The 15,719-nt window shown below is 48.9% G+C and overlaps 1 protein-coding gene across 1 annotated transcript; it reads left to right on the forward strand.

The window, feature by feature from the left end:
* The first annotated feature begins 469 nt into the window (after window positions 1-469).
* Window positions 470-14,792, forward strand: ELAC2 (elaC ribonuclease Z 2). Its single transcript, XM_029084486.1, has 20 exons — window positions 470-532; window positions 1,180-1,237; window positions 2,266-2,334; window positions 3,775-3,833; window positions 4,547-4,605; window positions 4,694-4,766; window positions 6,034-6,146; window positions 7,173-7,271; window positions 7,490-7,628; window positions 7,705-7,790; window positions 8,817-8,920; window positions 9,680-9,794; window positions 10,232-10,370; window positions 11,069-11,107; window positions 11,249-11,358; window positions 11,830-11,929; window positions 12,010-12,130; window positions 12,332-12,410; window positions 13,192-13,336; window positions 14,538-14,792. The coding sequence occupies exons 1-20, from the start codon at window positions 470-472 to the stop codon at window positions 14,778-14,780; spliced, it is 2,013 nt and encodes a 670-aa protein (XP_028940319.1). The 3' UTR covers window positions 14,781-14,792.
* The last annotated feature ends 927 nt before the right edge of the window (window positions 14,793-15,719 follow it).

Here is a 15,719-nt window from a genome sequence, read left to right on the forward strand (position 1 = left end):
GAAGAGGCGCTGCCTGCCCAGCGTGCAGGGCTTCATCCTCCCCAAACCTCCGGGAGCAGAAGGCATTTCCAGTGCTGCATTGTAAAAAAAAAGCAGGAAGCTATTCGTGAGTCAGATGAATTTGAGTGACCAGCAAAGGTTTCTGCCCCACTCTTGTCCTCAAAGCCAGATGAGATCAGAACAGATCGCTTAGAATCTTGTCCATTAAAATTCTGGAAATCCTCCAGAAAGGAGCAGATTAACAATCTGTCCAGGTAACTTGTTCCAAATTGTATTTTCTTTATGGGCATAGATAAGTGACTTGTTGAAATTGCCATAAAGCTGAGACAAAGCTGAATTTGAATCCCAGTTCAGTTCTGGCCTTCATGGATTGACCAGCACTCCTGGGCACTGAGGGAGGTTTTTCTTTTGTGACCCACCAGCAGTTAGTGGGGCTGTGATGAAGCTTTTTCTGTGCTTTCTTTTAGGCATGATTCTCACCTTAAAGGCTATGGGGCTTCAAAGATGTGTTTTCCTAGGGCCACCGAAGCTGGTAAGTAGGGGAAGTTTGCAGAAGGAAGAGTGAACCCTTCCAAGGTTAAAGCTTACCTGGGAGTTAGAGGAGCTGGTGTCACAGGAGTGAATCCTTGTACAGGTGTAAAATGCTGCTCTGGGTTAGTGCCAGCCCGAAGGTTCTGCCAGAAGGGCTGGCTTCAAAAGGCAAATCTTCAGTTACACATGAGACAGCATCACACTTCTGCTCCTTAAAACTGTCTTGTCAGCTCATATCCTGGTGAATCATGTGTCCTTTGTTCTCCTCTCTGCTCCCTCCCCATTTTCTTTCAATGAAACTTGGTCTCTGATCTCCTTAACGTGACCCTTGACAGCCTGACATGTCTAGGCTGAAAATTTCCAATCCTCAGCATTGTTTTAGTTCCTTGCAACATCTGCTGACTAATTATATTGATGCAAGGCATGGGGAGAGTGGTTCTTTCTTTTCCTTTCTCTGTCTACATGAGTGATGCCCACAGGAGGTGGGACACCTGCCCAGTGTTTTCTGGCTGTCTCAGTGCTGCTCTGCTTTTGCCTGGCTGGGTGTTGAGCCCTGGACTTCACTGAAAGTAGCTGTAACTCCTGAAGTGGTGCTTGTGTAACAGCACTGCTCGGGCACACCCTCCTGATGCGCTGTCTCTTTTCCAGCAAAACTACTTGAAAGCGATTCGACTCTTTCCTGGGCCCCTAAAAAGGATGGATTTGGGTATGTAGCTCAGTCATGTGTAGCTGATTTGAACATGAAACTTCTTGTTTCAGCTGGAGCTGAGATTGCATTGAACAGTAACAACTTCACAATAAATGGTGAGGCCACATCTGGAATATTGTGTCCAGTTCTGGGCCCCACAGTTCAGGAAGGACAGGGAACTGCTGGAGAGAGTCCAGCACAGAACCACCAAGATGATGAAGGGAGTGGAGCATCTCCCTGCTGAGGAAAGGCTGAGGGAGCTGGGGCTCTTTAGCTTGGAGAAGAGGAGACTGAGGGGAGACCTCATTAATGTTTATAAATATGTAAAGGGTGAATGTCATGAGGATGGAGCCAGGCTCTTCTCAGTGATGCCCAGTGGTACGACAAGGGGCAATGGGTGTGAGCTGGAACACAGGAGGTTCTGCTTAAACTTGAGAAGAAACTTCTTTCCAGTGAGGGTGACAGAGCCCTGGGACAGGCTGCCCAGGGAGGGTGTGGAGTCTCCTTCTCTGGAGCCATTCAAAACCCGCCTGGACGCCTTCCTGTGTGATCTCATTGAGGTTCCTGCTCTGGCAGGGGGGTTGGACTGGATGATCTTTTGAGGTCCCTTCCAATCCCCAATATTCTGTGATTCTGTGAAATGCCTCTGGTTTCCATCTGCTCAAAGAAAGTTTTAAGGTTTTGTTTTGATCTGATACGCTGTTCAAATCCATCACAAGAACCTCCTGGAAGATAAAAAAATGTTTTCAGCCATGTTTCTGGGAGGCTGCTGCCCATCTCTGGGACTATAGTAGACGGTGTTTGGTTTTAAAGCACTGTAAAGGCAGTTTGCTTCCAGAATCTGCCAGTGAACTTGCTTACCAGGGTATCATGGAGTACTTCTTATGAATTTTAAGAACTTCAATTATTCATTGATCTTTTCAGTTGGGCAGAGAAAGGGAAGGAGGACATTCAGCAGGTTTTGTTTAAGAAAGAAAAGAAGATATTGAAATTCTTGTAGAGTTTGAATCTTCTTATGTTAACACTGGTTTCTGGTCTCTTTCCAGCTGTGCAGTTGCACACAGAACCTGAGTATAAGGATGAGACGATGACAGTCTACCAGGTACCTCTTACAGGTGAGCACGTGGTGCTGTGGTCAGACCAGAGCAGCGCTTGTTCAGCACCTCTGCTTGAGGTGGTTAAAGGAGCAGCCTCTGTTTGCAAGCCTGAGTAAGGAGAGGTTTGTTAATTTGCACCAAGATGATGAAGGGAGTGGAGCATCTCCCTGATGAAGAAAGGCTGAGGGAGCTGGGGCTCTTTAGCTTGGAGAAGAGGAGACTGAGGGGTGACCTCATTAATGTTTATAAATATGTAAAGGGCGAATGTCAGGAGGATGGAGCCAGGCTCTTCTCAGTGATGCCCAATGGTAGGACAAGGGGCAATGGGTGTGAGCTGGAACACAGGAGGTTCTGCTTAAACTTGAGAAGGAACTTCTTTCCAGTGAGGGTGACAGAGCCCTGGGACAGGCTGCCCAGGGAGGGTGTGGAGTCTCCTTCTCTGGAGACATTCAAGACCCGCCTGGACACCTTCCTGTGTGATCTCATTGAGGTTCCTGCTCTGGCAGGGGGATTGGACTGGATGATCTTTTGAGGTCCCTTCCAATCTCCAACATCCTGTGATTCTGTGACTTGAGAGAGTTTAGCAGTTTTGAGAGAATCTGGAGGACTTGGATGATGGATGGCTCCAGAGAAAGTGACTGGAGTACGCAAGCGCAAGTCACGCTGAGGGGAGGAGCTCTGTATTCTCGTGCAGTTTAAACATCATTGTCATGGAAGAGGGAAAGCTACTTATGCTTTTCTTACCTGTCACTTTTGATTGAGTGATCTTTGTCTGGTTTTATTGGATTTGGGACAGGAAAACCCCTAGCTGCTGAAAGTCCATTGCCTGAGAGTCCTGGAGCATCAACCCAAGGTGGAAACAGCCCTAAAGAGGATGCAGAGCCTGGATCCCCAAGAGCTGCACAGCAAAGCTTGGAGGAGGGCAAGGAAAAAGAAAGCCCAAAGAAAACAGGTGAAAAAATTGAACAACCTTTTTAACCTTAATGAAATAACACCAAATTAAGGATGTGCATTTGTCCTCTGAGCCGTTTGCTGTCTGAGAGCCAAGTCTGTAGAGAAGCTCAGCTGCAGGATTACATGGAGCAGAATGAGTTTTGGTACTTTGGAAGCTGATGCAGAACTAATAAGGCATAGAAACTGTACATGATTCCTATTTGGGGTGTGACTAGTCCCTGTAATAGTTTGCCCCTGGCTGGAGGGGGTGCTCTAGCCTTTGTAATTTAATTGCAAGTAAATGTTGGGGTTGATTATTTTTCAGTCTTGGGATTTATTTTGGTTTCTTGTAGCTGAAGCAGTGGGCTCTCTGACCTTAGGTGCTTGTAGCATTTTGCTGCTGGGCCCCAAGTTGACTGGATGATCTTGTTCCTGTTAATGCTTTAGCAAACATTTGAGGTGTTTTGGCTTTAAGCAAAATGATGAGTCAGTGATGATTCTGAGTAGTTTTGCTGTATTTTCCAGATGATGAACAGAAGTGTGCAAGCAGGCATCCCGATCTGGTGATGGCTTTCCTTTGTAAAGTGAGTTTGAACACAAAGATCTCTAAATCAATGTAGAATAGAATATGGAATAGAATAGAGTGTTTCAGCTGTAAGGGACCTGCAATAATCATCTGCTCCAGCTGCCTGACCACTTCAGGGCTGACAAAAAGTGAAAGCATGTTATTAAGAGTATTGTCCAAATGCCTCTTAAACACGGACAGGCCTGGGGCATCAGCCACCTCTCTGGGAAGCCTGTTCAAGTGTCTGACCTCCCTCTCTGTGAAGAAATGCTTCCTAACGCTGCTAGGACGTTTCATCTCGCTCAATAGATTTAATTGGAGATAACATTTTCATGCAAGACTCGGAAGCTATTTTGTGATTCTACTTGTCAAAGGTCAGAGTAACTGTAGCATGAGTAGGAATGTGTAAAAACTAGAGAGTTCTTTAGAATTGTTTTATAGAGCAGCCAATTAAGAGTATCCAGGTTCTGTTCTTAATGCTTATGGTAGGGAAGTCTGTCCTGCTTACTTGGCTGCTAAAGAAGGGAGCAAGAAGCAGCAGCAGCATGATCTTGGAAACCAGAAAATCTAGTAAAAGCTCTTTGGGGGTAAATTTGACTAGTGGCTGTGTAACTTTAAAGAAAAAAAAATTCCCTTGGCTTGTGAGGAAAAACTGAAAGTGGAAGTATGTGGATCTTGTTTCCAGGTCCTCTTTATTTGGCTGATATTTCTGGTTTATTTAACTCTTTTCAGATTCACCCAAAGAAGGGAAAGTTCCTCGCAGCTAAAGCCCAGGAGATGGGCCTGCCAGTGTGAGTACGAGACCCCAGCCTGGGGGATGGGGCAACACCAGGCGTGTTGGTGTTGGCAAGTTCAATATTTCTATGGCCTGGTTTTCAGGGGAACTCCAGCCATTCTTCCCATAATTACAGCTCTCAAAAATGGAGAAAGCATCACCTTTGAGGGCAGAGAGGTAAGATGGATCTGTGCTTTCTGCTGTGGCTTTGACATCCTCCCTCTTTCACAAGGCTCCTGGGGTGATAAATCCTTTTTGTGCAGAATGTTTTGCCTACCAATAGGCATTGGGACATGTTTTTATTTTCTAACACCCATTCTTGAAGCAAGGGTTGGATAGTGATTGCCTGATTATTCCCTCTCATTTCTGCTAAGAGGTTTGTAGTAAGATAGGGTCTGGCGGCCGGAAGATATCGGGCTGTACGGAAAGGTAAGACACCCCCTCTCTCTCCTAGTAGCCAATAGCACTTAGCCTGTGATGTAAGCAGGTGGAAGTGACGTAGTGAACCCACTCTATATAGTACTGTGTCGCACAGCATTAAACGCCATTTGCAGCATCCTCATATTGGTGTCAGTGCTCATTGGCCCAGAGACGGGGTGTGTGTTTGTCTCTGTGCCTCCTCGACCGGACGGGACGTTGCGGGATAACAACTGCAACAGAGGTTGGCATGGGTTTTGATGTCTTTGAGCTTTGAGTGGCTACTTTTGGTTAGTGACTTGTCCCTGTTCCAGACCCAAGCTGTTGCTGAACGTGGCTCCTGTCAGGAGTGTGTCTGGGGCTGTTGCAGGGGGATGATTAGGGAGGTACACTTGGAGATTAGCTCATTTGTGAGGGTGGCTCCATGTCTGTGGTTTCCAGAGCTTTTTCATCTCTCCTTCCCAAAGCTGATTCAGGTCTAGGAGTGAAGTAGTGGAGTTAATCCCTGCATGTTGTAAACCTGAGGTTTGAATGCCTGTGTAGCTATCACTCCCTCCTTACTCTGTTTGCACCTCTTACAGCAAAAGAAGTTCCTGAATGGAGAGTCTTTATCTCTCAAACACCAGTCTTAGTGAGAGGCAGAGCCAGCTCAGGCTGCGCCCCAGGTGATCTGTAAGTGAGGATCCTGACCTGGGGGATGGAACTGATGTATCTTTGCATCATAAGAATTTCACAAAGCCTTTTTTTCTTAACAAGCTTTTACCACCATCTGAATCTGCTGTGGAAACCTGGAAGCTGCTAAAATTCCCTTCCTTACATTAGCTTGTGGTTTGCTCTGAGACTGGAGTTGGGATTTGTTGTCACACAGCAAACTGTGAGCAGAAAGGGAACAAGAACTGCACTGGCTGGGTTTGCTGAGCGTTGAGAGAGCCTACTTGGAGGTGCCAGGAGGAGTTGGATGTAGTGATGCAGGGAGGGCTGTGCTTCTAGCTTGGCTGTGGTGTGATGTTTGTGTATCTGCCTGCAGCTCTTTCCTGAAGAACTGTGCACCCCTACTGACCCTGGCCCGGTGTTCATTGTGCTGGAGTGTCCTCACGAGGGCTTTGTGGATGCTGTCTGTGGAAACGAGACCTTCCGAAGGTAGTGGGGCTGGGTGACCTGGAGTGTTTGGGGGGAGACATCCTTGCTGAGCTTTGCCACAGAGAAGTGCTTGTTCTGTTCTAGATGTGTCTGTTCCTGATCTCTCAGGTGTTTGACAGGCTGAGAGAGTTGGGGCTGTTCAGCCTGGAGAAGAGAAGGCTCCGGGGAGATCTTATAGCGACCTTCCAGTACCTGAAGGGGCTACAAGAAAGCTGGGGAGGGACTTTTCATAAGGGCAGTTAATGACAAAACAAGGGGAAATGGGTTTAAACTGAAAGAGGGGAGGTTTAGATGAGATATTAGGAAGAAGCTCTTCACTGTGAGGGTGGTCAGACACTGGCCCAGGTTGGCCAGAGAAGCTGTGGCTGCTCCTCCCTGGAAGTGTTGAAGGCCAGGCTGGATGAGGTTTTGAGCAACCTGGTCTAGTGGAAGGTGTCCCTGCTGCTGGCAGGGGGGTTGGAACTAGATGATCTTTAAGGTCCCTTCCAACCCAAACCAGTCTGGGATTCTATTTGGCACTGTTAAGGAGCTAGAGCTGTAAGAAAGGGCTGGTGGTGCATTTTGAGCCTTCTCAGAAGGGCAGGGCTGCGCAGGACCCGTGTGACTCTGTCAGGCCTGTCTTCCCTCGGCGGCCTCCAGAGAAGGACGTGTGCACCGGCGTCCTGCTGGGGAGCAGCGTGGAGACTGCTGCTTCCCTGGCTGGTGGAAGCCTGGACTACATGTAATGTTTCTGTAGGGATTGTGCAGAGGCGTGTTGGGCTTCTGAAAGGCCCTGCAGATGTTGTTACTCTTGGAGGAGAGGAACTGCCCTGGGTGGGAGAGTGGAGGTGACAGCAAATGGCAGGTTTGAGCCTTGTGCCTGCTGCGATGTGGAACCTGTAAATCCTGGACTGTGCTCCTGAGGTCTCTGCTCTGCCTGCTTCGGGGTGGGGCATCTGGTAGTACTGAGATGGGAGTGGGGAGGGGGTGCCAAGGTGATGGAGGACTGAAGCTCAGGTTTTCTTTCTGTATTTGAATGTGCCCCAGGTATCAGGAAGGACACTCTGAGAACCAGGTGGCCTTGGTTATTCACATGACTCCAGAGTCAGTGCTTCGAGACAGCCGCTACCAGCAGTGGCTGGAAAGGTCTGTGGTCTTCTGATTGCTTTGTTTCATCTCCCTGTTGGGCAGCAGCGTGTTCTTATGGTGCAGATCTTTTTCCTAGAGTAGAAAGAACTGTTGGGTGGGAGCTGGACTCTACAGGCTTGGATGAGATTTTAGCTAATGGCTCAGGTGTGAGCAACTAATGTCCCACTCAGTAACATGGGGCTGAAGCTGTTGTGTGTGTTATTGTCCTCTTACAGATTTGGACCTGGAACTCAGCACTTGGTGCTCAATGAGAACTCCTCCACAGTGCACAACCCACGCAGCTACAAGATCCAAACCCAGCTGAACCTCATCCACCCCGAGATCTTCCCTCTGCTTACCACCTACCAGAGCAAGGTAGGCAAGGCCTTTTGCCTGTGGAGCTCCCACCTCTGAGCAAAGAACGTGTTTAACGTCACTCTCCTCTCTGTAGGAAGAAGAGGCTGTGTGTAGCGTGCCTGTTGTGCGAGGAGAGTGCCTCCTGAAATACCACTTCAGACCCCAACAGGAGTGGCAGAGGTCAGTGAGAATCTTTAGCTTCCCAGTTTTTGAGTGTTGTCTTGAAACAGCTTTTCAGCGCGGGTCTGTGCTGAGGGAGGATGGTGTGTGGGCATCTCTTGCAGATTCTCAGTGGTGGCCATGCTGGGGTGGCTGCCACGCTATCAGCTGTTCCCTGAGGGGCATGTCCCTGTCTCTGAAAGTCTCAGACAAGGTGTAGGACGTGGATGAGTCAACCACTGACAGCATCACCTGGCCACTGGTTTGGGGCGTTGTTTCTGTCCCTCGCTCTTGGAGCCTCGTGTGCTTCTCTGTCCTTTGCTTTGACCTCGTATGCTGTGCGCCCAGCCGTGGCGGTGGCAGAGCAGGTGGTGGCAAGGGAAACTTTTCAGGGAGCCCCATGAATATCTTATCAGGCTTTCTGGGTCTTCAAATTATATCAGAGCTGAAAGCTCCAGGTGACTGAACAAGTGCTGACTTTTCCACTGGCTCTTGCTTCGTGGGCAAGGAGGCAAAGCTGTTCAATGAGGATCTTAAGGGCAGGGACCACGTGATGCAAGGGGATACCAGCTGCCATGGCTCAAATTTCTGACTCTCTTGGGCAGAATAGCAGGACCCAGATGCCAAGAAGAGTTCGTCTGAAGGCCTGTAGTACTGCATGTGCTCTGATGCAGGACCAGGACACAGGTCCCTTATGCTTCTCAGTGGTGCCTGGGGCCCTTTTGGGTCGTTGTTCCTCTCCAGGAGTCTCTGTGCTGCCTTGCAGTGCCCTCTGGTGTCTGGCAGCTCTCTGGGTCTGGACAGTGTTGGGGAACATCCTGCTTTTCCAGGAGCTTCTCCAGTTTGGTGGAATAATTATTTCTGTGGGGTAGCTCAGCCCACCCCAGCCCTTTTGATGTGCACCACACTTGTGGATGTATCTTCCCCCACTCCTCAAAATGGAACTCGGAAGGAGCATTTGACTCTGGTTTGTCACCGTAATTTGGCATTTTGCTCTGAAAAGTGCTGTTTTTTCAGTTCCTACCCTGCCCTGTCCTTTTCTTTCAGAGATGCTGTGACTGTCTGTGACCATGACGCGTTTGTCAGTGAAGCCTTGGATCTCCCTGACTTCCAGACTCGTGTGAAGGAATGCAAAGAGAGCCTGCCTGTTGTACCAGGTAAGGACCAACAACTTGTCTTGGGTCCGTGTGATAGGAAGTAGGAGATCTTGGTGACTCAGTGCTTCAGAGCCCAGGCAACGCTGTGAGCACGCAGTTTTCCTGCTGCATGAGAGGTGATGTTAAGTCCTAGAGCTGTGCAGAGGACAGACTCGGTTCAGTTGGAGTTATGCAGTCTTATGCTTCTGGTTTTCTAAGGCTGCTGGTTTGGGGATTGGGTGCTGCTGGGGGCAACTGGAGACAAAGCACCCACGTGTTATTTCTCTGAGTTGACCAGAGTTCTGCTTGTGCTGAATGCTGTCATAGCAGCCACAGCGTGAGCCCACATGTTTGGGAGAAGACTTGCTCTAGAACAGCTCCCTGCAGGGGAGCTCTCCTCTGAATTTCAGCTGGTCTGTTGGACACGAGACTTTGATGATATGACACAGCCCCACTGACTCACTGTCTGGATCCAGATCCCCGGGAGAGGCGGGGCACTGCAGGACAGGAGCCAGGTCCCTCTTGAGCTGCCAGCTCTGTCACGGGCCATGAGCAGAGCCCTTGTTTGCCAGCCTTTGGATATGTAGTTAGGTGATGTGATGTGTCTTCTTGGTGGTCCCTATTCTGTCTTCCCTGGTAAACCTTGCTGCTGTGGGAAAGCCAGAGGCTGAGGGAGGCAAAAATGAACCTAGTGTTGGGCATCTAGAACCTGGAATAACCAGACTGTTGAACTAAATGGTATCTGATGGGGCAGCATGTGGATAACATTTACTTACAAATCCTTTTCTCCAGGAAATGTGGATGCTTATCCTGAAATTGTGTTCTTGGGAACAGGATCTGCAATTCCAATGAAAATCCGGAATGTCAGTTCCACGCTGGTAAATACCAGGTAAGTCCCAGTGTCGAGCGTTCTGCGTGGAGAGGCCCAGTCTCTGAAGAGCGTTGCCTGAGGACTGTTTTGACCAGCGTGTTGATGACACAGGGAGAGTGCCACTGTTGTGGAGTCTGTAGGACTTCACTTTCAAGCACCTGTCTCTCTGTGGGTGGGGAAGACTTGAGAACCACCTGTAAACCCAGACATTTAATGTCTTCATTCATTTTGCCATCTGCCCAAGGAGCGTGTTCTTCAGGAGCACAAGACCAGAATGAGCTGTACAGACAGAACAGTCTTTCTAAAGCCTCAGCTAGTAGGACTGGAGGAGCATTTAGAGGTGGAGAGCACTGAGAGCTCTCTGCCTTCCAACCCAAAAGCTCCCCCTCTCTGAATGGGCCCTGCTCAGAGCTCATCCACCGGCCACTAAATGTCTTTGTCACTTGTCTTGCCAGCTCCACCCGATCCCTGCTCTTAGACTGTGGAGAAGGAACGTTTGGACAGCTCTGTCGCCATTATGGAGAGCAAGTTGACCAAGTGCTGTGCAACATAGTTGCTGTGTTTGTGTCTCACATGCACACGGATCATCACTCGGTAGGTTGGGTGTGTTGGAGGAGGGAGGAGGATGAAGGCTCCATGCAGGCATGCGCTGCTGTTTGGGATTCAGATGTAGCTGTAGGTGATGGGTGTAGGCTGCCCTGCTGTTAGGGCTGCAGTTTCCCTCTGTGTTCCCCAGGCACTCATGAATCTTGTCCATGTTTTTAATTTCCTCTCCCTTCCAGCAGTCCCTGCAGAGTTGCTGGGATCATCCAGAGATGTGATTTTATTATTATTATTATTATTTTCTAATTATTTTTTTAGCAGTGTCCAACCCAGGTTTCTTCAGTGCTTTGCAATAATAGTCCCAGAAGGGCCAGCTGGTCTGTTCTAGACTGGGCCTGAGCAGGACAGGCTGTTTGTTGGTCTGCTGTCTTGTGTCTGAAAACTAGACTGGGACTGAAATGTTGGGTAGAGACTTTCTGCTCTCCAGCTTTCATTTGGGAGCAGACAGAGCAGCACTGGGAAGGGCTGAGGGGCATTTGTGTGGGCTGCTGGCCACTAGCTTGAGGCTTAAGTAGTGACGGTGTTAGAGCAGCTCAGCAAGTTGCAGTTGTTGGAAAAGAAGTAATCATGTATTTCTGACTGTAGCTTTTCCAGAAACTGCAGCTCACTGAGTTGTGGCAGCACTGTTGTCACTTACACCCCAGATATTTGTGACTACAACTTTTACTGTCATGTTTCTTCTTTCGCAGGGCTTGTTGAACATCCTGATGGAGAGGCGGAGAGCTTTTGTAAGTAATGCTGTTGTTTCACTGCTCCTGAACTTGCCTTGGAGTGAGGGGAGGGGAACTTCTGAGTAGTGAAAAGCACCATTATTTCCCTAGATATTCTTCTCTCTGATTCTTTTTCCCCCTCTGCATTTGCTTTTCCAGGCAGCCCTTGGTCAGGCTTTCAGGCCTCTGTTTCTGGTAGCACCTGAACAGATCATGCCTTGGCTATATGAGTACCACAACCACTGTGAAGAGATTCTTGGAGACATCAAGTGAGTGTTCTGTGTGGTGTGGGGAAAAATGTCCTTGCTGAGTCCTTGTTCAAGACAAACTACTGTCATCCATTCCCCTCACCCCTCTGTTGAAGGAGACTCTGACTCCTTCACTGTGTGTAGAACTAGAGTGTGCAGGTTGCAAAGGGGAGGACAGGGTTTGTTTCTCAGTTGTGCTATTTAGTAGAGGTTTACATGAAGGCTTTCCTTTTCCTTAGGAAAGGGGAGTTAGGTAAATGGAAAAAAGATTCCTGGAAGAGAGAGTACTTGATGGTGGGGAAGAAGTGGTTGGATGAGTTCCTGAAGCACTGGATAGTGAAAGCAAGGGGTAAAACAGATGTGTGCACAAAAATGTCTTGTTAGTAAGGCACTGAGCTGCGAAGGAGCAATAGGAGAAATGTGCTGCTTAAAGATAAGATCAGGTTTTACTTTGTACCTGTCCTTAGTTCTCTCTTCTCCCCTCCCTCACAGAATGATTACTTCCCAGTCTCTTGTGAAAGGCTGTGAGAACATCAAACCTAAAGCCAAATGGTTTGTCAGTTCTCTGTTGGAGAACTACGACTTGGCTGAGGTAAGCTCACAAGCTGGCAGGGTCAAGTGCTGTGAGGGGCAGGAGGGGATCTGATTTCTAACACTTATATCCTCGTTCAGTTTCAGACATGTGAAGTCCAGCACTGTAAAAATGCTTTTGCATGTTCAATGGTCCACAAATCTGGCTGGAAAGTAGTCTATTCTGGTGACACAATGCCCTGCATGGCCTTAGTACGAATGGGTAGGTGACAAAAACCCTCTGCTTGAGGAGGAATCTCTTGGAGAAAGGTTTTGAACTGTTAGTATCCGAAGTGGGAGCCCCAAACACTTGGTGCTATGCCTGCAACACAGCGAGGGGCTGAGGGGGGGAAAGGGGAGTTCATGTAGGCAGTGGAACTGGTCTGTATTCAGCTGATGGTTGAATATGTGATTGTTTACCCAGGGAAGAATGCTACCCTGCTGATCCATGAAGCAACGCTGGAAGATGGCATGGAAAAAGAAGCGATAGAGAAGACACACAGGTCGGGTGTGTTCTGCTGTTTGTCACTATTAGGAAGGTGAAGATGCAGAGCTGGGCTTTGTCCTTGGAGCTGGTGACGAAGGACCTAAGTCCTGTAGATGGTTCTGGTGTGTGCAGAGCTCCTCAGTACTGAAAATGATGTGTTGCTCATTGCACCAGCTCTGTAACTCTCACAGCTCCTCTGAACATCCCCAAAGACATACGGGGAAAGCTTTTTAAGTGGACAGTAGTAACTCTACAAATAGACTAGCCCACAGGAGAGGTCCTCTGCTTGATTACATTTCAGGACTAAGCTCAGGAGGTAGAAGAGTCATACCCCCTCTAACTGCACAATTCAAACTGAGTTCTGCAGCCAGTGACACTGAGTGGTGCCCCCAGCAAAGGGAGGAGATCTGAGAGCAGCTTCTCAGAATTACATGAGAGTTCCAGTGTAAGAGAGTGGGACTTGCTGGCACCCCTGGGACATGTATTTGAATGAGGCCCTGTCCCCAGTTTGTGGAACATTTAACTGTAGAGCTCCTAGTAATTACAGCTGCTTTCCTATGCTCAGTTGTCTGGAAGTCAGAAACTTGCTACCAGTGCAGGTTGCCAGAGGAAGAGGTACCTGGGCATGCCTGCAGAGAGCCCGGACATCTTGTGCCCCATGAGTGTTAGACAGCATCTAGTGCTGGCTGCTGGTGAGACCTGACCTCAGCTGCAGAGCAGCCTGCCCCGCTCTGTTGGCGGGGCAGTGGTAGCCAGCCTGTGTGTGTCCAGGTGCCATCTTCCTGTTCCTTCTGCAGCACAACCTCCCAGGCGATTCAGACTGGGATGAAGATGAATGCAGAGTTCATCATGCTCAATCACTTCAGTCAGAGATACGCCAAGATCCCGCTGTTCAGTGAAGACTGCAGCGAGAAGGTTGGAATTGCGTTTGATCATATGAGGGTGAGTTCCCTTCTGCTCTTGTAAGGCCCCACCTGGAGCACTGCGTCCAGTTCTGGAGCCCCCAACACAAGAGAGACCTGGAGCAGCTGGAACGAGTCCAGAGGAGGCCACCAGGATGATGTGAGGGCTGGAGCAGCTCTGCTGTGAGGACAGGCTGAGAGAGTTGGGGCTGTTCAGCCTGGAGAAGAGAAGGCTCTGGGGAGATCTTATAGCGGCCTCCCAGTACCTGAAGGGGTTACAAGAAAGCTGGGGAGGGACTTTTCATAAGGGCAGTTAGTGACAAAACAAGGGGAAATGGGTTTAAGCTGAAAGAGGAAGGTGTCCCTGCTGATGGCAGGGGGGTTGGAACTAGATGATCTTTAAGGTCCCTTCCACCCCAAACCATTCTATGATTCTATGAGTTGGGAGCTTTGAACCAGGCTGTGGGAAAGGTTTCAGTATTACTTTGGAGTGATCTGATCTGGAATATTTCATTGGCACATCCACATGCCAGTTTGGGGTTTGCTATTCACTGCACTTCTCCCTCCCAGTCCTGACGCAGCTGTGAACCAGCCAAACACGATGACCCTGGGCTCCAGCAGCAACTGATAACACCAGTCAGTTATCAGTTGATAATATCAGTCAACATCAGTTAACCTTATCAACATTCTTAGAACAATTCCCACACTATTCTAGCTTCTGACAAAAAACTTAACTCTATCCTAATGAAATCAGGGCAGTGAGACAGGTACTGGTGGCTCTTGAGAAGTCAAGTCCACTCTTAACACAACAGGTACTTGTCTCGCTATTCTGTGCACGCTACTCCCAGCTGAAAACCCAATTTTGCTTCCATTCCCACTCCCTTCTCAAGTGGTGTGCTGCAGAAGACATCCAGGAGCCAAAAGCTGCAGTCGTAGCAGTGAGAATAGCTCACCAATCAATCAAAATGTCCACAGTGTCCACATCATTTCTTGTGAAGAGACTGTGAATAACTTGGCACATGGGACCTGTGGAGTGGCTGCTGTAGGGTTGGAAGCGATGACCTGCCCGTTAACATCAGTGCAGCTGCAAACCCTCGGCGAGGCCAGGGCTCCTCTGTGCTGGGAGCTGCACAGGGGCTGAGGCAGCGCCCTGCCATCTGAGCAGGGAAAAGACTGGGAGGGGAAGAAGGAAGATAAAAAGCAATTCTCATGGGGGTGCTCCTGTCTCTGATGTGTTTCAGGTACGTTTTGGTGACTTTCAGACCATCCCGAAGCTGATCCCACCTCTGAAGGCTTTGTTTGCAGATGACATAGTAGAAATGGAGGAGCGGAAGGAGAGACGGGAGATGCGCCTTCTGAAGGAGACTGCTCTCGTCTTGGACAAACTGCACGGTGGTGAGAACAAGGAAGCACCGTGCCAGAAACGGAAACAAGCCAAGAACCATCAGGAACTACCCAACAAGAAGCTTAAAACCGTAAACTGAAAGAAACTTCAAAGTTGAGGATGCCCTGCTCTCCAGGAGGTGCCCTGCTCTCTGCAGGCCTCGGGAGCGTGTGGTGCCACGGGCGCCGTGGGAGAAGGGGCTGGCCTGGGTGCCTGGGTCTGCTGGGTTTGCTGGGTTGGCAGTGGATCTCTGTGGGCTGAAGCTGTCACGCGTGCTGTCAGCAGCACGAGTCCCCGTGGCGACAGTATCTGCCCCTACAGTTCCTCTTCCTGGGTCTCACCGCTCCATGTGTCACTTTTAGCCAAAAGTTCTCTCTGAACTGTTTTAATTGTTGGGATTATGCTACAAGCTATTGATAATGTGGCAGCAGCAGCAACAGTTGTGACCTTTGCAAGAGGTCAGGTTTGAGAAGCCCTTGAGGGGCTGTGGATTTGCCAGAATAAGGTGGGAATGTCTCTGGATTATGAGGAATGTAACTGGGTATCAGAACCCAGATCACAGGAGGAAATTTCACAATAAAATGGGACCCCATTAATTTTGAGGTTGAATTAGGGATGTGGATGCTGCTGTGTTCCCATTTTATTTTGGTTTTCTCAGCTGATTTTCTTTTTTTTTTCTTCATAAGATCAGTTTTCTGAAACCTTTATTTTAGAATCTGAATAAACAACAGGAGGCTGTGTTTTGCCTAGATCGCTGATGAGGACTGAGGGAGGGAAAACAGATACCTGAGTTGCTCCAGAGAATGACCTCGGTTAACTGCTTCTGCATTTCAGCATTGGTGTAAAGACCAAGCCAGGAGCTTCACTGGTCAGTTCAAGCTGGTAGCAGCCGGGGGTGGCTTTTGAGCAGGAGCCAGCAGGAAAGCTGGCCAAGCAGGAGGATATGGGGCAGGTCTGTGGTTAACAGGAGTGGCTTTGAGGCTTTTTGTGGGTCGGTTTTGCTTCTTTGCTTATCAGTGCATGTGTTTGGAAGCAGGAA

The sequence above is a fragment of the Antrostomus carolinensis genome, unplaced genomic scaffold (genome assembly GCF_000700745.2).
Source record: "Antrostomus carolinensis isolate BGI_N321 unplaced genomic scaffold, ASM70074v2 scaffold18274, whole genome shotgun sequence".
Taxonomy (NCBI): Eukaryota; Metazoa; Chordata; class Aves; order Caprimulgiformes; family Caprimulgidae; genus Antrostomus; species Antrostomus carolinensis.